At 35.0% G+C, this 16,599-nt stretch overlaps 1 protein-coding gene across 3 annotated transcripts in view; it reads right to left on the reverse strand.

The window, feature by feature from the left end:
• Nucleotides 1-444: 444 nt before the first annotated feature.
• dgkb (diacylglycerol kinase, beta) overlaps nucleotides 445-16,599 on the reverse strand; it is a 43,310-nt gene continuing 27,155 nt past the window's right edge. For all 3 annotated transcript variants that reach the window (XM_042739831.1, XM_042739829.1, XM_042739830.1), the window contains 5 exons: nucleotides 11,565-11,655; nucleotides 11,044-11,239; nucleotides 3,525-3,645; nucleotides 2,594-2,654; nucleotides 445-1,126 (listed from right to left, as the gene is read on the reverse strand). In XM_042739831.1, coding sequence (XP_042595765.1) covers nucleotides 1,022-1,126; nucleotides 2,594-2,654; nucleotides 3,525-3,645; nucleotides 11,044-11,239; nucleotides 11,565-11,655 — 574 coding nt within the window. In that variant the 3' untranslated portion in view covers nucleotides 445-1,021. The remainder of the gene's footprint in view (nucleotides 1,127-2,593; nucleotides 2,655-3,524; nucleotides 3,646-11,043; nucleotides 11,240-11,564; nucleotides 11,656-16,599) is intronic.

Below are 16,599 nucleotides of genomic sequence, written 5' to 3' on the forward strand. Positions count from 1 at the left end.
CACCTTGTGACCATGACAACCATGTCTTGTAAAGACAAAATACAACAAAATACAAGTCTTTCAATCTGATTCTTCGCCAACAAGCAAGCAGCTTCGGCTTAAAATAAAACACAGACAGGCATTTGCATTAAAAAGCCTAAACACTGTGCATGGACTACTGACTCTGGACGAGGATTGTCTAACGATAACCTAAAACCTCCATTTGTGCTTGTAATATAAAGACTGTTTGCCCACATGTTCATGCTTCTGGAAATGATATTCGTCAATGTTTAGTTGATCCTTCTTCAAGTAACTTGAGCATGTTTAGCGTTTTAGAAAGTAGCAGTGATTTAGAAAACCAGTTTAAATGATTTTTTTTTTTTTTTTTGATCCAAGTGATATTTTTTAAAAGAACTTCCAAAACAAGTTGCAATGTTTCAGATGCAAAATAAAATAAAATAAATTAAAATTTCTTTTTCTATAGAAAAACGACTGGCTGTCAGTTTCAGATGCAAAATAAAATAAAATAAATTAAAATGAAATAAGTTTATAAAGTTCTGGATTGAACCCAGCATGCTAAAGAATATGAAAAATGTCCCACTAGACTAACACGTCACACATTTTAAGTTAAAAAGTACTTTGTTTTTCATTTGGCCATGTCTTGACTCACATTTGGCACCAAGAAATCCATCACTTCCTAAATAACCTACCCAAAATAAAATAGTTCCTGTTCATGATTCCATCTGAATCCACATATAAGACTCAACTCCAAAAAACTTCCAAAACATACATTTTTAAACATTTGAAAAAAAAAAGAAAAAACAAATGCCCCATGTTTGGCCTTTTCCTCCCAGTGCTTGGCGTGTACTGCATAATTGCAGTTTAATCAAATAGCTGAGAAAGCAAACTGGTGTCTGAAGGAATCAGCTGGAATCTAGAGATCTGTAGCCTAACTGCAGCTGTCAGGAACCTTCACAATGGTTTTCACCATTCACGTGAACTCTACAGCAGGTGTAGCGTTGATCTCAGGTGTCGTGGGTTGTCAGTCTTTACTCTCTCTGCGGTCACGACGAAAGAAGGAGAAGCAGCTAGAGCTATGAGGAGGACCCATCAGCATACGGGCCTGATTCTCATGCATGATTTTAATCTGTCAGAAAGATTGAAAACAAATATGATGTGAAAATGTTTACGTTATATGATATAAATTCATAAAGACAATCAGATGAGAGAAGATATGACAGATAAATGTTATATGAACTGGCATAATGCACAAACAAAGGCACATAACTTGCCAAAGAGTCTCTCCAAGACAAAAACAGGTAGTGAACTAACATACTGGAACGTGAAGTGAAAGTGTCATTAAAATCTTGTTTATTAACTTTGTTCCTGTCACATTTAATTGGGTGCTGAATTCCCTATTTGTGGGTCAATTATAATTCCACATCAAAGGTGATGGTAAATATCAAGCTCTTCTCTTTGAGAATTTTGAATTCACCCATTTGCTTTGTTCATGAAAGTATTCAGACACAGTAATGGCAATCAGAAGGTAAATGGTACTGAACACCTCAAAAAGAAAACCTTTGCAGCATTTAAGTTTAATTAAGAGGAAGAGTCAACATGACATTTTTTAACATATGGGGTGAAATCGAGAGTGTTCATATATAATGCAAATTTATTGGAATCATGCCCTTTTTAGTGTCTCTCTGGAACAATTTAGAAAGACAAGATAAAATTAGGTGCTTATTTTTATGAATAATAATCTTGATGTTTCTCTGTGGAATAAAATCAATCTTTATTGCTAAATAATTCAATACAAAATGTAAAAAAGAAAAAAAAAGAATTCTAAAAAATTTTATTTAGGAAAAAAACTGTATTTATTGATATTATTTGGTAAATTTCAAGCCATGTTTTCATTTATTTCCACACTGATTGCATGAAATATATAACAAACAAATGCAATGCCACTAATTTACACACAAACCCTCACAAGGAAACACAGATACAATGCAGCGCCACCTAAAAATGGATTAGCATAATCACTTTTGCTGAGGATAAGCTGGAACACCTGAATATTGACTGTAGTGTCTCAAAAGCATTCCTTACGTTTACAGACACTAATTAAGCCTCAACGAAGCCATAGGTTGCCATGGAGATCACCTGCTATTATAACAGTTTTGTTGGTGTCTATCTTTAACCAGAGTTTTAATCTACAGGTACAAGTGCTCCTTCCAATTAATTGTGTTGTCATGCTTTTTGGATTCCAGGCATCGACAAAATGAAGTATATGTAAATGAACACTGCACTTCAGAAAAGATGCTTTCAGAGAAGGGAAACTTTAATTAAAAGCAAACAAAGCTTTAAATCTTGCAAATGAGGTGGTTGTTTCAGGCTGGAGCATATTTTCAGCTTTCTTGTAAAACGCTGCTGTGATTTTTACACAAGATATCAGGAGAATCTCAGACTGACCAACTAAAGCCGGTTTAGAAGGAAACGCAAAGTGAGAAAAATGCTATATTAAAATACTCCAAATCCATAAAAACATAAAAACATTCAAACAAAAAAACAAAAAAACATATAAAAATATAAAAATATAAAATGTGCATGCCATACTTACAGTGCATGGGCTCTGCATCCATGGCTCACCATCTATTTGCATAGGAAGGGCTTTACTGGTTCTGTCAATGGAACATAGTTATATAATACTTAAACATGAATAGTATGTTAAAATAAGTTAAACATTTTATTTTTGTTTATATACAGTACAGTATATCGGTAAACATCAAGATATTAAGTTAAAAAACAGTTTTTCTGCACTATTTTTAATATTTTCCCATCAGAAGTCTTACAATGTGGCAAATGGGCTTTGAATGTAGTCAAAATACTGTATAAATATTCTATGTAGTCTCTAAACATAATACACTACTATTCAAAAGTTTGGAGTTGGTACAATATTTAATGTTTTTGAAAGAAGTCTCTTATGCTCTGCAAGTCTGCATTTATTTGATAAATGTAAAAAATTGTTATATTGGGAATTATTGTTACAATTTAAAACTACTGTTTTCTTTTTAAATATATTTTGAAATGTAATTTATTCATGTGATGCCAAAGCTGAATTTTCAGCATCATTACTCCAGTCTTCAGTGTCACATGATCCTTCAGAAATGATATGGTTTACTGCTCAAGTAACATTTCGTATTTTAATCAATGTTGAAAACAGTTGTGCTGCTTAATATTTTTGTGGATTTTTTTTTCAGGACCATTTATAAATAGTTCAAAAGAAGAGTGTTTAGTTGTAACAGAAATATATGTATATATATATTAATTATAAATGTCTTCAATGGCACTTTTAAACAATTAAAAAAAGTAAAGCATAATAAAATAAAAAACGCTCCACAAAAGAAAAAAGTAAAGCATAATATACTGTAAAGCGTTCTACTATAGAAATAATGCTCCCCAAATGCACTACTTTTTCATTTCTAAATTCAGTATATTAGGAACACTACACTGGAGGATGGGGTTGATTTGTAATTACAATGAAATGTAACCTGATAATAATGGAGGAACACTGGGCCAGACGTCTGCCTGCGCTTTTCAGACCTGTGTAGATCTGGCCCATTTCCATTGCCCCCTCCAGCCCCACCACCTCCAAAAGCTGATCAGACGGGTCTAAGAGACAGAAAGAAAACTCGTGACAGACAGAAAAAAAACTGAAAAACTAATGAGGTCAACCTGATCTAAAAATGAGCAAAAATCCATCAAATAATGAAAAAGACTAGTTGCACTCGAGCAGACCTTCATCTAAGAAAATTCTGTTCCTAACAGACATTTTCATTCACATCAAATTAAATAAAATGTCTAGTCTGATTAAAGTCTTACAATGACCTGCCAGTTACTCTAGATCCAGACAATGAATCTTGAATCAATCCGCCTGGTTCTATCTGGATGCGCCATTAACAAATGCACTTCCTTTAAATAATTAATTTTTATAGTAAATCCTGTTGTGTCCTGTATGATAAATTGCTTGTGATTTTTCGCATTTCTAATTTGTTTTACAAAAAAACATCTGCTAAATGATAAAATGTAAATATGTAACACATGCAGGATATGTGCTAATATCTAAAGTGAATTATTTAGCATTATCATTAACGTACATGAGATACACAAACCAAAGAGCACATACAGACAGTCCTCTCCCTCCAAAACACAAAACCAATATCAATATCCCTGTCAAAATGTGTTAGCCTGTTAAACCATCCGCTTTCTACCAAACACTCGAGCCTGACCCGTGGGGGACATCAGGGGGAAAAGATTATGAGGAGAAAGACCAAAAGAGAAGATGAGGAGCAGACAGTGGAGGTGTGTTTGTGCTGAAGGGGGGGGGGGGGGGAGTGTGAGAAGGAGAGAAAAAAAAAGCAGACAAGCTTGATTTGGAATCTTCACAGTCTGCCTTCCGCTCTAAAAAAGCATAAATTGTCACTGTTGGAGAAAAGGAGGAGAGAAAAAAACACCAACAACCCACAAACAAAACACCTATTAATTAGAATGCGACACTGATGCAAAGCAATCTTGTGTTCCTCCATATTTATTAATTTCTTTTTTGTTTTGAAGTTATGAGCATTGATTTTTCCTCGGTCGGAGGTCCAGTGTCGCGCTGGGACCATCTGTTCAGTAACAGCTCCTATGAGTCTTCCTCTCCTCCTCCTCAAACACACACACACACACACACACACACACACACACACACACGGTGTCATTCAGTCCACAGACAGGCAACAGTCAAACCACACAAAAAAACAGAAGTGAGTGCTGACAAAGCTCTGACCGCTAGCGCAAGGTCCAGTCAGGTCTATTGCACTCTAATCATTTCTATTCACATTTTAGCCACTTTTGAAATCTTAGTGAGATGGAAAAAGATATGGAATGTGATAAGAAAATGTTGCGAGCCAAGAACTCTTGCCACTAACATAAGCACTATGGCTTAATGTGCATATGTTTCAGGTATCTTACTCCTATTCTATTCAATTCTATTCTATTCTGCTCCTTACATTTACTAAATTGTATATTATTTTTCTATTCTAATCCTATACACTAATGCTAATGTTTAACATATTTTATTCTATTCCTTGCATTTATTCTATTCTATTATTTTTATATCTTGTTCTATTCCTTGCATTTGTTCTATTCTATACCCTGCACTCATTCCATTCTATTCTATAGCTTGCATATTTTATAACAATCTATTTCTAAAAACTAACTTATTTTCTCACATTTATTTAACTCTGAATTACACACTTTATATCTTTTTCTATTTCTTATTTTTTTTCTATTCTATATCTTACATTTAGTATATTCTGTACCATCCTACATATTTTATATATTTTTTCTATTTCTTACATTTATTTTATTCTATATCATACATTCATTAGTCTATTCTTTACCATATTTTAAGATTTTTCATAACTTATTTTCATAATTTTCATATCTTATGAAATGTTCTTCATCTTTAATATTCACTCTAGTTTGTATCTTACAATTATTTCATTCTGTTCCATAGCTTACATATTTTCTTTTATCTTAATCTGTTTATTGCACTTTATATTGTAATAGATTTATTATATTGCCTCACATTAATTCCATTCTTTAGCTTGCATATTTTAAATCATATTCTATTTCTTACATCTAATCTTTTTTACATTCAGTTCTATAGCTCACACATTTTATATTTCATTCTATTCCTTACAATTATCCTGTGTTCTTATATTTTTTTTCCGTTCAGTTCTATAGGCTATATTTTATATTAAATGTAATTCTATTTCTTACGTTTATTATGTTCTATTTCCTTACATTTATTCCATTCTGTAGCTTACATATTTTATCTTATTCTATCTATTCCTTAGTTTTATTCTATTCTGTATCTTACATTTTTATTTAATTCTATTCTATTCTACCTTACATAAATTTTTTCATACTTTTTCATAATTCTGTTATATTCTGTATAAATTCAATTTAGATCCCCTGCGGGTGTTAGGTAGTGCTTGGAGTCATAATCGTTACTATAAAATGTATTTTTTGCATGGCTCTAACACTGTTGACCAATCAGAAGCAAGGATCAGAAAGTCCATTTACATATCATGTCATTTGTGTAGAAAAAAATCATTCCACATGTACCTAAGGGCAATGCAGTAATAAATTTCTTAAAAATGTAAAAGCTAAACACAACAAAACAGGGTTGGTTACAGTTGTCTGGCAACCACAGTTAACAGGCTAACACAAATTCTTGGATTGTTGTACCAAGTGTTCAACTGTTGTCAAGGTGACAGGCTGCGAACGAGGCCTTGCTGGGATTCTAAAAAGTGTGAGAAATAAGAACTGCGTGCGTTTCGTGTGTGTGTGTGTGTGTGTTTGTGTGTCTGTGTTTGTGGCTCTGCTATCTAAAAGGGTCAGGCTTGCAAGACTGGTGAGACTGAGAGCTCACACAGAGGTCTGTCATCAGCGATGGACAGAGTCAGCGAGAGTATGAGGGGATTTCTAAACGCACTACCTACAGCTTCACATGCTCTAGATGGGAGCTGTCATCTGTTTCAAATTGGAATTTAAAAGAGCCTTAATGAAACGCTAATTACAAGAAATTACGTCAACACCAAGGGGTAGCATTCCCTTTCATTCCAGTTGATGTTCGGCTAGCACATGCTGTCCCAGAGTTGCATCAAAAATCATATACTTTTACAGTACATACAGTAGTATGCAGAAAAAAACAGTATGCCAAAACAGTAGGCGAAAAGTTCTCAGATGACCTAATATTTCTGCTGAGATTCTTAAGGGCATATTCGATGGATGCTTTACCATCCCATGAGGCCAAGGGAGAGGATTTCTGAATGGCAGTGAAGTGACACAACTGATGCTGGTAGGTCACATGACAGTAACAACATGCAGGATATAGTATGTCTGAATTTCATTCATATTATCCAGATTCATACGACAGTATATAGAACATATTTTTTTATCAGTTGCGAAGCAAGTTCAAATTCAAATGTAGTACCTACTCAGACGGTCTGCGATTTTGGACACACAACTGGTGAAACATCTATTAGCCAATAAAAAATTAGGCTCAAATTATATTCTAATAAAAAAGTATAATTCAAATCAAATTAAATTAAAATATTAAAAAATGTTAAGTAAATCATTAAAAAATGAGCAACATTTAAATAAAATTAAATAAAAAAATACACATTTAAATAAATGAAAACTTATATTTATCTAAAATAATATTAATACAAATAAATTTACATGGCTTTTTGAATGGCTGCCAATGAAGAAAGATCCTTTTGTGCACATAATCGTGTAGTTACAAAATATACCAGCATGGGTTAACTGGGCAAACCTTAACCCCTTGATTCTAAAAATATACTAAAAAATAAAGAGTGCGATTCCACACTACTACAATCACCAAACATAATTTCAGAAATAATGATGTTTTCAAAGATGCTTTCCTGAAGACTCCAATTTAAACTGCTTTAAAACAAAAAACCCCACCCCAAGCTGACACGATTGGTTGATGTCTACGGCTTAAACAAACAGGTATTTTTGAAACTTTATTTTTTATTTAGATTTTTTTTTTTTTTTTTTTACACCAAAATGTCAAATCACCTTCACTTTTGAACACAAACCTCTCTTTCTTTTGCACATGCACACACGCATACACAAGCCGTATGCACCTGATAATGGTGTTTTCTTGTCACCTGTTTTTTTTTTTTTTTTTTTTTTTTTTTTACAAAGGAGGGGGTTTGAGGGGCTTTCGCACAGTGTGTCAGGGGACATCAGTTGCCCCAGTGCAGCCCACGTCCATGCTGAATAATTCAGCCCGCCTCCATTCCCTTCCACCTGAGGAGGCCTGTCTCCTAGCGTCACCAGCGGGGCCACTCAACTGCTCCCGAAAGGTCAGACTCTACCCCATCTGAGAGCTGGGCCTCGGGGGCTAATGCACTCCCTGTTTACCATCCAGCTAATGCTCCCTCGACTAATCTGACAAGCACAGGCCTCTCACCTTCAGAACTCCTTCAAATGAAGCCGTATCTACGAAGGCTTTCAAAATCATCGGCGAGGCGCCCAGGCTAAGTGCCTTCTCTGGTCCAAACCTGGGCTCGTGGGCACCTGCACCAATCAATTGATATTTTTTCCAGAGTAAATGGAATAGAATGGAGCGTAAAAGGTTTTGTCCTCTTGCTCTCATTATTGGAAGCCAATTTTATTCACCAAGTGCTCCGTTTCTACTGAGAGATGCAGCAGAGATGCAGCGGCAGGATATTAGAGCAAACATGCATGATACAAATGGGTGCATTTATCAGGAGCTGACTCGTATTGACTGAAATTAAAGAGTGCAAGGGGTTGGATGAACTGTAAAGATACCTGAGATAATGGATTGGTACTTGGGGTTTAACTGAGGTGGACAGATTAAAGAGTTTAATGAATGAGATACTATGGAGTTATGGCGTGTAAATGTACGGATATTGATATACTGTACAAAACATGAATAAGTATACTCATACTAGAGGTTATATTTCATTTTCACCCATATTGACTGGAAAGAAAGCAGCTGGGCCAGGCAAGTAAACTCTTTAAACAAGAAAGTCCAACTGACAATCTCTTTCAAATGGGTGATTTCTCATCAGGGAACCTCGAATACTGTGATTGTAAGACTCGAACAGGCTCTGACGTTTCACCCTTCATTCTGCTCTTTGTGATCCCAAACGGTCCCATGATAACGGCCCAAAGAGATTCTGTAAAGCTACAATCAATGCTCTCAAAGCAGCACGATACATGGATTTTCCCCAACGTGGTGACAACCGGCGTACACATTTCTAGATTAGTGAATGGCGTTCTGCCTTGATGATTCTCCGTGGAGGGAACATCTAAGTGTTTATCTCAACAACAACAAGTCTTTACTGTTTTTTGCACTTTGACAGGATTTGGGTTAATGTCATTTGGCAGGGAACTACGTGTAAGGTTTTGTGTGTGTTTTGTATCTCACTTGTATCAGGAGCGCAGCATTTGCTCTTCTTGTATAAATATCATTTTTATTACGGTTCATCACAACAATCTCTAGGCCAAATTTTGGCCGAAATGTAACTATTCTATGAGATGTATGAATTTGTATGCTTTTTTTCCATATAAGAACACTGAAGCCTATTAAACAGACTGTAAAAACTATACAAATTCAAAAATTCCACAAAATGTAAAATGGCTATGAATTGCATTGATCTGACTGACATGTAAAGTGATGAACTACAGTTTGATTTGTTTTTACAATACGTGCCATTTAGAGGTGGGTTTATGAAAAGTATATTATGTGATGAAACGTTTTAGAAATATTGTATTTATCAAATATATAACAGTGCGGCAAATTATTCAAACTGTAGAAGTCAGTTTTCACCTGAAATCTAGCAATGCAACTTCATACTGTATCTCACATTATGACTAATTTTTCATTATGACTTTATTTTTCACAATGTGACTATAAATCTCATATATGGATCTTTAAATCTCACAAATGGGACTTTGTATAGCATATTATGACTTACAATGTGATTCTATACATCACAATTTTGACTTTATATCTCATATCTCATGTTATGGCTTTATACAGTATCTCACATCATGACGTTGCATCTCACATACTGTACCTTTGCCTCTCAGAACTATATTATTCTGACTATCTCACAAACTTAAAGCCAGTTACACAGTTTATCTAGTTAAATTGCTACTAAGTGCCTTAAAAAAATTGGAATACCTTTCAAAGATGTGATATCATAATAATCTGCCAAATTCAGTGATTAGTTTTGTGTGCAATGAGCATTAAACAGTCAGTGAACAGACTGTGGGCAGTTCATGGACGTACCGTTTAAGTCCGAGACTACAAAGCACAAAAGATTTACAACTTTGTTTGCAAATTGTGTAAATTTTGTGTTATAGAAAGAAAAAAAAAACAGGAATTTGCATGACTGATTTATGTCGGTCATTTCAGTACCCTTGAGCACAGCTAGTGGCAGCACAGCAGCAGATGTATGTGACAGTAAGCCTGCTGCTTTAGAAAGTTATTGAAACCCCAATCAGCCTGTTTTACCATGGTACAGTTAAGCCTGCTTTGATTGGACAGGTCTGTCCACCAACGCTAGCACAAGCCATTACAGAGCCACTGACAATCCCAAACACTGACATTAAAACTGCATCCCTTCAACCCAAACAAAAGCCACTCGCCATGATTCAATGTGTCACTGGTGAAATATTCATCATGAAAGAAAAGTTCCTCTGAAGTTGCTTTTGATTAATCAGGTATGAAGACAAGGACTTTGCAAACCAGTAATGTTAAGGTGACCCTTAAAGAAATGTTCCAAGTTCAATACAAGTTAAGCTCTATTGACAGCATTTAAGGCATAATGTTGATTAACCACAGAAAATATGTTTGACTAGACCCCTAGTAAATAATAAATAAATAAAAATGTATGAAAGCATAAAAAACTGTAAATGTAAATGAATGAAATAAAAAATCAATAAAATGATGGTTAAAAAAATAAAACGTTAAAGGTGCTGTATGCAAGATTTTGACTCTACTAAAGCATAACAATAACATAATATGTTTGCAGATATTTAAGAAACATGCCAAGTTAAGATACTTGCTTACCTGAAAAACAATGCTACAGTCAGTAATTCTCCTTTGAAAATGTGCGTTCCGGGCCGGAATGTCAGTCTTTGTTTTGGTTTGTGAAACCTGCCCACTGCCAGTTTACCCAATTGTATTTTGGCACCCCGGGTTGCCAGTTAGTGGAAAACACAGCGTATTTAATTTCACTCATTGTAAAGTTTGCTTGTTCCTGTTTGTGTCGTCAACCTGGCAACCTGCGTGTGCCAAGTCTGAGGAGGAGGGGCCGGGTGAAAAAAAAACCCTCTCCGATATTTTGAATTTGGACTGCAATGCCTAGTTCAACCACTCGGTGTCGGTGTTTTATGTAAATAAATAAATAAATCGATCAAAATATTTTTGATATGTAAAGATGTGTGTTTTTATACCTTGGACAGCAAAAATGAGTTGTTTGGGGTCAACAATTGGGGTCTTCTTTTCCGGAGACTTCTTCCCTGTTCGACGGTGACCCCTTCGTTTCTTGCTCTCTCCCCAAAGGTTGGAACCGCCGTGCATGCTGGGAATATTCAGGATGGCAATGCCCTCCAATGAGATGTTGCTGAGGTTTAGGGTGACACCATCACACTATAAAACAAAAGAAAGGTAAAATTTAAATTATTATAATTACAATGAGTAAACAAATAAATTACTTGATCGATCAATCATTCAATCAGTAATGAATAAATATATCACTGTTGCATTAGGACTAACAAACTAAAAATAACTTGCATTCTGTTACGTGGGCCTTTCTGAAAATCATCAGTATTGTGTGTGAATACAACAAAATCTTAAAAGACATTTTGTCAAAATGTTTTTTTGCATTAAAATAATATACGACAGTTCTTTCCAGTGGTTCAGCAGGGTGTGTTTAAGTGTTAGTAAGGTGATGAGGCATGTGGATTCTCATTACCTCCACCTCAAGATAATCATGCAGCTTCTTGCAAGTTGCCGAGAAGGTCTCTGAGGTTCCAAACTCAAAGTACCAAAGCTTATTCTTTGTCCTGTAACCAACAAGTTGTGGCAGTTTTTTATGGATAATGTCTCATTTACAGATCATGCAATTATTAAGTAACTGGTGAAGCATGGTCTTAAATATCTAAGTGGGTAACTAGGATGCAGAATATACAGATACCATAATGGTTATCAGTCGATGTATTTTATTGTGCACCATTTTTTTAAACATTTAGACTATGATTCAGATACTGATATTTATATAGTGACTTTTTGGCCAAAAAGTAAGATGAACAAAAAATCTTGGTAAGATTGTATCTAAAAATGCTTGATTTTTTTTTTAAATCAAAGCGGTAGTTTTTATAGTGGAGGCAAAATATAATGCAATGCAATACAATGATGATTTAGAGATTAACAAATGAATGTTCTTTAAAAAGTAATATCATAAAATGATGTATGGGTTATTAAATATACCCAAGTTGTTTCAATCCAGTACATGTTCATTTTGAAATATTTCAAATAATGTCCAGAATTTTAATATTAGTGCATGGTAATTGTAAGACTGTAGGTTTAAAATCAAAATGCTTTAGAGTAATGCATAATCTAAAGTAATCCACAAAGACTGTCTGGTCCTCATCTTGGCATGAAAATGATAGATGACTCAAAAACTGAAGCACATGGCGCAAACACCTAACATTACAGAGCCCAGTTAGGGTTCAGAGAGGGTACTCTAGCTGCCCCTTCAATTAAGAGTGTCCCCCACCCCACACAAAGTCTCTCTGGGACCAGGATCATGATCAGTGACCTCACCAAAAAAAAACAACATCTTTTCACAACAACAACACACACACACAAACCAACCACATAAAGCACCAAACAAACACAAATTATATATATACATAAAGAAACCAAAGCAGAAAAAATTGATCTGGTTAAAGGAAAAATAAGGGAGAAGGACTCGATAATTGTCATGAAAACAATAAAAAGGCTTAAAGGAATAACCCTCAGGCCATCCAAGATGTAGATGAGTTTGTTCCTTCATTGTAAAAAAAATAAAACATGGAGAAATTTAGCATTACATCATTGGCTCACCAATGGATCCTCTGCAGTGAATGGGTGCCGTCAGAATGAGAGTCCGAACAGCTGATAAAACCATTACAGTTATCCACAAGTAATCCACATGACTCCAGTCCATCAGTTAATGTCTTGTGAAGTGAAAAACTGTGTGTTTATAAAAAAAAAAAAAAAAAAAAATTCAATCAAGGCGTTTTTAACTTCATCTCATCATCTCGTCTGAATCAGGAGAGAAATAAGCACAAATCAAGCACTGATTCTAAGCAAAACCAGTCCAAAACAGTTCCAAACAAATATGTAGTGGATTACTTGTGGATTATTGTGATGTTGTGATCAGCTGTTGGTACGGCACCCATTCACTGCAGAGGATCCACTGGTGAGCAAGTGATGTACTGTAATTTTACATTTCGTCAAATCTATTCTAATGAAGAAACAAACTGAGGTTGAGAACATTTTCAGTATATTTTTATTTTTTGATGATGGAGTAGACTGATAAGCAGTCATAGTGTTTGTTAGCACAGTAGTTTTTTAGCTTTTCAGCAATACTCTAAAAGAACAAAAAAGATAAATGCATAAAAGCATTTTAAAGCGTTATCTTTCTAACATCAATCTGTACCTCTGTAATTAAAGGGGAGTTGAGAGGTATTTTTCACCTAATTTCACACAGAATGGATTGAATTTATATTAATGGCATTGGCAGCAGCACTTCTTAAATGCCCATAACTTGAATCCGACCAAAGTCCTGGCATCAGTCGCAAATCCAGAACAGATTATCAATCAGGGGTACACGGCGGGGGAAAAACCTTTTAAAACACGCTGATGTGCAGAAACTGCGCAATAAAAAATGGCCCCCTCTTCACTGGATCCCAGCCCCAACAACCTGGATCTATTAGTATAAGCAGGACAACAATCGCTGAATTATTGATTTCCTCATTAGACTTTTTGTCAGGACCATTTAGTGATGTTAAAAATGAGCTTTCATTAGCCACTTGCAGGAGAACCTCACCGCCTTTGATTTATAATGTGCAACATGGTCAATATACGGCAGAACGGATGAGGAAAACACGGCTCACACGCTGAGATCGGCCTCCGTATGTAACCACACACACCTCAAAGCATAGATTACATGGACACACACACTTCTTCATAGTGACAGAAGCTGAAAACTCTCCTCCCAGAGAGTACTTACAGTTAAAGTACAGATTCAGGACATACAGGATGCTTGGATTAACATATGGACCTTTATGTTCGTTATGCATCTAGGTAGGGATGCTAATTAAAAGACTGCTAATTAAAACCTGCATTAAAACCCAGAGCAGAATGTCGAGTGATGGTTTGTTAGCATTTGTCATATTTTATCTGAATGCGAAGGGTAACAGCCACAGGTAAATTCTTTGCATCATTTGTGAACTCTTGACTGGATCTCTTACTAAAAATTTGTTTTAATGTACTAGAATTTGGTTCCAAATCAATATGCTGTATTTTTAAAGAACTGAAGAAACGTCATACAGCTTCTAAAAGTTACAAAAAATTTAGTCTATAAGACTCGTTATAGCAGGATAGATTCTGATTGGTTGTCAATGTTAATTGTTCATCAGCTGGAAAAAATCGTTCTGAAAGTGATTTCAACGATATCGCATCATCGCATTTATCATTATAGCTGTGATGTGGACTCTGCTATTCTTTACTATTCAGAACAATTTTTAGAACTATATCTTTATCGTTATCTTTATAGTTACCGTGGTGGGTGTGAACAGGCCTTTAAACTGAAAAAATTAATTGCCTGCGTTAATGCGCTAATTTTTCCAGCACAAAAATTAATATATAAATTCTAAAACATGAAAAAAGTAACTAACTACTAAATAAAAATAAATAAATAAAGAAGAATCAATTTTTGCATCAGAATATTAATATGGATGAGATTTCTTAGTTTTGAGATTTAAAACAATTTAAAGAAAGAGAAAAAAGCATAAAATAAAGTAAAATAAAATAAGAGAAAAAAGTATAAAATAAAATAATGATGTAAGACTAAATAGAATATAGTTGTCTAATTATAGAAGTTTCGGGGTTTATAACACACTGCAGATCTCAGACAATGTATCTTTTTACCTCACCTCTGATTTCCAGTATTGCAGACATTTGTGCAAAAGATCAGGATAGATTGAGCCACGATGGCTCCTTAGTCGATTCCTTCCACTTAACCTAACAAGAGTGCTAAAGCGACAAATCAAGCCGATCCCTTTGCTCATTAGGTAATTAGGAGCATCTCATCTCTTCAATCGGATTCCCATCTGTTCCGTTCCCTTTCACTGACGCACACAAGTAGGGCTGATAGACGGGGTCACAGCTGCACTAAAGACTGAGGGAAAGATCCATGCACACACTAGGAAGGGTGGAATGAAATTTTGGATTATTCTTACATGGAAACAGAATTTAAGTGTACTAAAAGTACCAAAATGTACATAAAGTGTTTTGAATCAAATTGGTCTATTGTGTGTCTTCCCAGTGCTATCAAACAAGGACTTGAAGCAAAGTGTCACAGTGGTGTTGTTGACCTGAGGCAACTTTGCCTTTCGCCACTTTCTGCTGCGTCTGAGGAAGGCAAACATGGTCTCGTCATTGATTTTTTTCTTTGACACCTAATCTAACCTGCAGTGATGTACGACCTCATTCTCACACTAATTTCTTCTTTATCTGAGGTGATAAATATCGCATTGATATAACTAGCTCTGTCAGGACTGCTCAGATGCACTGGTTTGCAGAACATGACACTACAAGAAGAAGAGCAGAGAGAGAGGAAGAGAGAGGTGTTGCTTGTTATAAAACCATAACCCTAAGTATAGCACAGTGTTATTTTAGCATCACTGAGATACGAGTATGTTTTTAATATATTTTGAATCAGTTTTTATTTTTATATTGTTTTTTATTTTTAAGTTAAAGTTTTAGCAGTTTAGTTGTATGTTCTTGTGATTTTTATTAGTTTTATATATATATATATATATATATATATATATATTTCTTCTAAATTTTGACCATTACTGTGCTTAAACAGCAGATGTTAATTGTTTTTCTATAATAATAGTTTTAAATAATTTTGACCGGTAGTGTATATGTATATATAAAATCTAAAATAAAAATAAATAATAAATAAATACTAAATAAATACTAAATACTATATATATATATATTCAATATCTGGAAAAGCATTAATAAAAAAATTTCATTGTAATTATATATGTAGTTATATATGTATAATTCCTCGTTTTGTAATACTTCTAAAGTAGTTATCCCTTGCGGACAAAGCAATCCCAGAATGCATTGCAACAAGCTCAGTGAAAATACAAGATGTAAAGTGTAATGCATTTAGCGGTTACCTTTGTTACAATGAAAATAAGCTGAGTCTATCATACTGAGCAATACATGTGTGAAAATAATAGGACTGTATGATTTCAACCATGGCCAAAATCGTAAAATTTTATGTAAAACATACTGTGCAAGACAATGCTACACCAGACCCACACGACTGATGTAACATTTCGAAATGTAAAATTAAAGCTAGAACCTACTTAAAGACTAAGTTCAAACAGTTTAGTGTGTGCATTTTGGAGCGAAACACTTGAATGTGTAAAGCCAGGCCTGTCATGTGAAGTAGGCTCTCCTGACTCAGGGTGATGGTTAATAGCTGGAGAGTGTGAAGGAGGAGAGGTTCCCTGACAGCTGGCAGCCCTGCAGGAGTCAGTGGCTCCACATGGGGCTGTAGCTACTGAAGAGGTTGCCGTGAAGGCGGAGAAGAACTCAGCAGGGGAAGCAGGCCTTTCTAGTACCGCTGGGTTTTATCTGACTCGCCATACTGGTCAGAGACGAAGTGCACATCGGCACCTAAACATGAACTAGAGCTTAACTATAGCTCTGCGAAATCT

The sequence above is a fragment of the Cyprinus carpio genome, chromosome B15 (assembly GCF_018340385.1).
Source record: "Cyprinus carpio isolate SPL01 chromosome B15, ASM1834038v1, whole genome shotgun sequence".
Taxonomy (NCBI): Eukaryota; Metazoa; Chordata; class Actinopteri; order Cypriniformes; family Cyprinidae; genus Cyprinus; species Cyprinus carpio.